The sequence below is a fragment of the Hipposideros armiger genome, unplaced genomic scaffold, assembly GCF_001890085.2.
Source record: "Hipposideros armiger isolate ML-2016 unplaced genomic scaffold, ASM189008v1 scaffold_212, whole genome shotgun sequence".
Lineage (NCBI taxonomy): Eukaryota > Metazoa > Chordata > Mammalia > Chiroptera > Hipposideridae > Hipposideros > Hipposideros armiger.
Window position 1 is genome coordinate 1,415,250 of NW_017731562.1, and position 6,000 is coordinate 1,421,249.

Consider the following 6,000-nt stretch of genomic DNA (forward strand, 5'->3'; position numbering starts at 1 on the left):
CCCCCAGATCCTGTGGGATCACAACTTTTGCAAGGGCTTAAAGCCTTTCACCTGCTGGGCAGTCATTGGCTGAGTCTAAATGTGACAAAGTGAATGTCTCTAGCCCAGACCTTTTTCATTCGTGTAACTTTTAGCTAACCGAAGAATTAAATGACTTATGTATATTCAGTGTGTATCAGTTCTTGCTTGAAGTAGGAACTCAATGTTTTATGAATGGTCTATTAGCATTTGATTGCGTTAACCAAATCACGTCAACAAAAGAATGAAATAGTAGCTTACTATGGGCAGGCACTGTGCCAAGCAACTAGGAAATGCAAACACCGAACCGCAGCCTCAATTTTCTATGAGTTGCAATCCAGCTCAGGCAAGATCTAAACACATTAAAAGTTAAATCATTATAAATCAGCTACACAAAAATACAGTAAGACAAGAACTGACAGCAAGGTTGCAAGCTGCCTACTGATCTCCGAAAGAATGGAATGGAGAACAAATAGAAACAGAGAGAGAATTAGTCCGGAATGATCAAGGGGAGATATGGAAGGAAGGACTGAGAAGAAGACAAGGGTATTGAAGGCAGAGAGGTGAGAATGTCAAAGTCATGATCAGGAAAACATGAGAATGGAAAGTAGCTTACCTATGATTACATAATTACTCAGTGAGGTGTGAGTGGCAAAGCTGTGACAGAGAAATAGGAATATTAAAATAATTTTTTAAATTGTCCAACACAAGGTACTTGGGAAAGTGATAGTGAAATTTCTGTGAATTAGGTAAGTGGGAGGTTTACCCAACATTTTTTTTCTCTAGAGCTCTGTCCAAAAGACCTTCTTACCACATCAGAAATGTTCTTGATGTGCACTGTCTACTATCCACAAGTAGTTTTTTATCAATAAGTAGTTTTTGAGCACTTGAAATGTGGCTAAGGTGACTAAGTAACTGAAATTTTCTTTTAATTTTAATTATGTTTTGTTGTTGTTATTTTTAACTTTATTGAGGAACAGTGCGTTTTTCCCACGACCCATCAGCTCCAAGTCAAGTTGTTGTCCTTCAATCTTAGTTGTGGAGGGTGTAGCTCAGCTCCAAGTCCAGTTGCTGTTTTCAATCTAGTTGTGGAAGGTGCAGCTCACTGGCCTATGTAGGAATCGAACTGGCAACCCTGTTGCTCAGAGCTAGCTCTCTAACCAACTGAGCCACCTGGCCGCCCCCTGAACTTTTAAAACTTTTAATTACCTTAATTATACTTAATTTCAATTAATTTACCTAATTTTAATTTAAATACCACAATTACCTGATAGTTGAACGAAACTATTTTAAGCAGTACCTATGAGTTTAGTTTTATGATATACATATTTAAAAGATGTCTTCAAATGAAATAAAAAGGAATAGGTTTACTGGGGGGAAAAAATCAGGAGTTAAACATTATTCCCAAACTCAAACAAAGGCATGCAAACTCAAGAAAATGAAGACTACCATTTTTTGAATGCCTACCACTGGGCAAGCTAGGTGCTTGCATAATTATTAGTAGCCAGTCGCCTTACAGATGGGAAAATGGAGACTCTGCACCATATTTATACAGAGCAATATGAAAGTTACTAATTTATCACCAATAAATATCATTGGTAAAATCTACTAAACATTTGCAAATAAAGCATAACATTTTTACTTAATTAAATATAATGTTTGAAGACTAATATTCAAACCAGTAAATCTCATTTCAATTACATCATGTTAAGAAAATTTGAAAAATAATGAGAATTTGCTATTTTCTTTTTGCATTTCAAAAATAAGTCACAATATCATCTCTTGTTTTTTTTGTTTTATAACTTATTATGGATAAAGTATCATTTTATTTATTTATTTATTTATTTATTTATTTATTTATTTATTTATAATTGGGGAATTGGAGGAAGGGGAACAGACAAGTTGCTGTCCTTTTGTTGTTCAGTCTAGTTGTGGAGGATGTTGCTTCGCTGGCCCAAGTTGGCACCATCATTGCGCTCTTCCCTTGCTAGGCAGATGAGTCGCTGGCTTCTGGACGGCCGCTCACTGTGGCTGCTGGCCGCTCATGCTGGCTGCTGGCTACACACGGTAGCCCATGGCAACCCACTGAAGCAGGGGCTGCAGTGTACGCCGTCGCGGGAGACTCAGGGCAGCCCAGCTCCAGGATGAGCTGTTGTTCAACATGTTAGCTGTAGAGGGCAGTGTCACTGGCCCTCATATGTGGGATCCGAACCGGGGTCCTCTGGCATCCCAAGCTACCTCTTAACGTTCCATTCGCCCGACCCTCATGTCTTGTTTTTTAAAAATTTCTAGGAAAATCTGAATTTCATATGAAATAAATGTGTTCATCATTCTAATAATTGTGCATTATACACTGCATGTTTTAAAGCCTTGAAAAAATTTAATCTGCAAATGTCCAGCACATCTTTTCTCTAATATAAGACAAATTAATAATCATTCTTTCAAACCTCAGAATTTTCAGCTGCGTTAGTTACATGTGATTTGTGTTCAATTATGATTTTATATTATTTGAAACATGACAACTCTGTCATTATTGAGTGATGAAATGCTCTATAATTGATTGTGGTGATGGTTGCACAACTCTGTGAACATACTAAAAAACATTTAATTGCACACTGTAAGTGGATGAATTTATGATATCTGAATTATACCTCAATAAAATTGTATTTAAAATAAATTGATGTCATATGAAGAAAAATATAGTTACTGTATTTTAGTAATGTATAAGTAAATTTCTTATTTTCCTTGAATAGGTGGTATTTCACATGATTGAGTGATAAAGATATTTTGCTTTCCTAGCATTTCCCAATATTTCTGTTCCCGGTTTTGTTTTATGCAATCTTTAATCCTTTCTTTAAAGAAAAAAAAAAGTAACTGCTCTGAATATCAGCCTACATTTTTCAGGATACCAACCAATAATCTCGTTTTACAAAGAGTAGAAAATAACCCAGTCACTGCAGTTTAACAAAATTATACATTTTCCACTAGATGGCACTGGTGTGCAAATAGTGTTGCTAGAATCTTTGCACTTCCTCACACATCAATAAAATTGTTACATTACCACATTGTTTTCATTCATCTTGATTGGTCTGGATCAGATAAAGAGAAGAGGAAAGTTAAGATAAATTACTTGCTTGACTTGCTAAGCTTCCGGGTAAACAGAGCCCACATTTTACAAATGTGGAATGTAATGCAAGGAGAAATTTTCACAATCTTATGCTATATCCAGGGTAAGAACCCAAAATCCCTGACTCTTAGTTGCCATCACACTATATACAATATCAAGAGTTGGGGAGTGGATACCATAGTCAAAGAGACAAAAAAAAAATTAATCTCTATTGGGCCATGGTACAGAGATTATCTCATTTGATCTCTAAACTATTAGTTTTATGTATATTATCTCATGTAATCCTAACTATACAAGCCCAAACTATTAACTTCATGAGCGAAGCCCAGTGATCATTTTGTTTACTACTATAGAACTTCAGTAAAGTGCAGAGCCCAACACATAGTAGACAAGTGAAAAACATTTGTTGCTTAAGTGAATGGATGACTTAATTAACTAAGTTTGACAACTACCCCATTTAGTAGGTAATATTATTTCTACTTTAAGGTTGAGGAAACTGAAGTTGGAAATCTAAAGTAAGTTGTCCAAGCTCACCCAATTCAGTGGCAGAACTGTTTAACACAATCTGACATCATTTCACATTATACATTTACAAGTAAGATTTCCATAATAGATGAAAATCTAAGGGCAGAGGATCATGTCCTTCCTGTTCCCCATTGCATGTATAGCGCCTTGCACAGAGCCTGGCACATAATTGGTACACAATAAATAGTATTTCTCTTTTTAAGTTCACAGCAACCCAGGTCTTAGAAGCCTGGACTTGAACACACTCAAAGAGCTTCACTCCTGGACCACTTTCTGGTTTACTCCTTTCACTTCCTTCCAATGCCACTTCTAAATCCAGGCCTTCTGAATTTCTGCTAGTTTTCTGCTGACCTCTACTCAAAGCTTATTAACAAGAAGCCTTAGAAGTCAGTATACATTTCACATTATTTTTAAAAAGATTTTATTGGAGAACTGGGGGAGGGAACAGCGTTGGAGAATCAGGGAAGGGAAACAGATAAGTTGCTGTCCTTTTGTTCTTCAGTTTAGTTGTGGAGGATGTCGCTTCACTGGCCCATTTGGTATTGTGATCATTGCGCTCTTACTGGTTGAGGCAGATCGGTCGACAGCCATTGGACAGCCGCTCACAGCGGCTCATGGTAGATCACGCTGGCTGCCAGCCACTCACAGTAGCTCACGGCAACCCACTGCAGCCCCACTGCAGTCTATGCCGTCGCTGGTGACTCATGGCAGCCCAGCTCCAGGTAGAGCTGTTGTTCACCATCTTAGCTGTAGAGCTGTTGTTCATCATCTTAGCTGTAGAGGGCGCAGCATCTCTGGTCCATGTGGGATCCAAACTGGCGGCCCTGCTGCTCAGAACTCGTGCTACCAAGCCAACTTTTAACCAGGGAGCCACTCTGTCGGTCCCTGCATTTCACATTTTGCTTGCACCTTACTATGTCTCCTAGTTTCACAGCTGAGCAGTCCGCTCTTTCTGCCCTCAAACCCCAGTGGTGCGGGTGGGAGTAAAGTAGATCCGCAGATGGGGTTGGTTCTGGTTTTGGCTCTGTTGCTTTTATCTCTATTGCCATTTGGCTATTGCACTGGCCTCAAATTCCCCATCTCCATTTTCTCAACAAATGAGGCTGGTTTTGGATGAGCTCAAAGGTTCCTTTCAGCTTTCAGACTTTTCTGTTTTAATTGTGTCCTAGGGTAGTGGTCCTCTATTGAGCTTAAGACCAAGATGGCAAGTTTGGGGAAGAATTCTTGGCCTCTTAGGGGGTGCATGCGTGCGTGCGTGTGTTAAGGGCCTGGGAGATAAAGCCAGAGCTGGAAAGGCCTGTGCACCAGACTGGGCTGGCCTGGCCAGAGGGAACTAGCATTGCACGCCGGCCTGGGCTCCGCAGGATTGAAGGCAATGACTGGAAAAGGCTCCCCCGGGTCGCCAGGGGGCGCTGCGGGCAGTTCCCCGGAAACTGGCACCCGGTGCAGCTGGACAACGCCAGATTCTTACGTCCTCCGGAAACGGAGCGCCGGACTCACCACTGCTGGGTTTGCGACAGCGGCGGTGGCGGGCACGGCGGAAGCGAAGAGGATCGAAGGGGACCCGGGCCTCGCTCCAGCGCGGGGTCGGGGCACCATGGACGAAGCAGGTAGCTGTGCGAGCGGCGGAGGCTTCCGCCTGGGCGTGGACAGCCTGGACGAGCCTCCCAACAGCCGCATCTTCCTGGTGATCAGCAAGTACACGCCGGAGTCGGTACTGAGGGAGCGCTTCTCCCCCTTCGGCGAGATCCAGGATATCTGGGTGGTGCGGGACAAGCACACGAAGGAGTCCAAAGGCATCGCCTTCGTCAAGTTCGCTCGCAGCTCGCAGGCCTGTAGGGCTATGGAGGAGATGCACGGCCGGTGCCTCGGCCCCAACGACACCAAGCCTATCAAGGTGCGGGTGCCCGAATCGGGGTACCCGCGGGGGACGGTGTCCGAAAAGGGGAGGGGGGGCACGGGAGCGGTTCACTCGGGCTTCCCTTCATCCGCAGCTGTGTCGGGGTCGGGCAGCACCTGCTCCCGGAGCGGACTAGGCAGCACCTGGCATCTAGGCAGCACCTGGCATTCTGGGGGCGAGGGGAGGGGAGGCTGGCGTTGGGGAGAGTGTTTCTCAGGACCCGCCCGCGAGCCTACACCGGGGTACGGGGTTTGCGGGTGGGATGCGGAAAAAATACCAGGCCAGGCATCCGCTGCGACTCGTGCTGCAGAGCTGCAGTGGCTCGCCCCACCCGCCGCCTCTAAGCCACAACTCTGGATGCCTGGCCCAACTCCGGCCCTGGCCTAATTTGAGGACTTCTGTGACCGTCCTCTCGCAGACCCCCCCCCCC

At 43.6% G+C, this 6,000-nt stretch overlaps 1 protein-coding gene across 1 annotated transcript in view; it reads left to right on the forward strand.

Annotated features, from left to right (window-relative positions):
• Nucleotides 1-5,077: 5,077 nt before the first annotated feature.
• Nucleotides 5,078-6,000, forward strand: part of RBM45 (RNA binding motif protein 45) — a 20,884-nt gene continuing 19,961 nt past the window's right edge. The window contains exon 1 of the mRNA XM_019654012.1: nucleotides 5,078-5,819. Coding sequence (XP_019509557.1) covers nucleotides 5,268-5,819 — 552 coding nt within the window. The 5' untranslated portion in view covers nucleotides 5,078-5,267. The remainder of the gene's footprint in view (nucleotides 5,820-6,000) is intronic.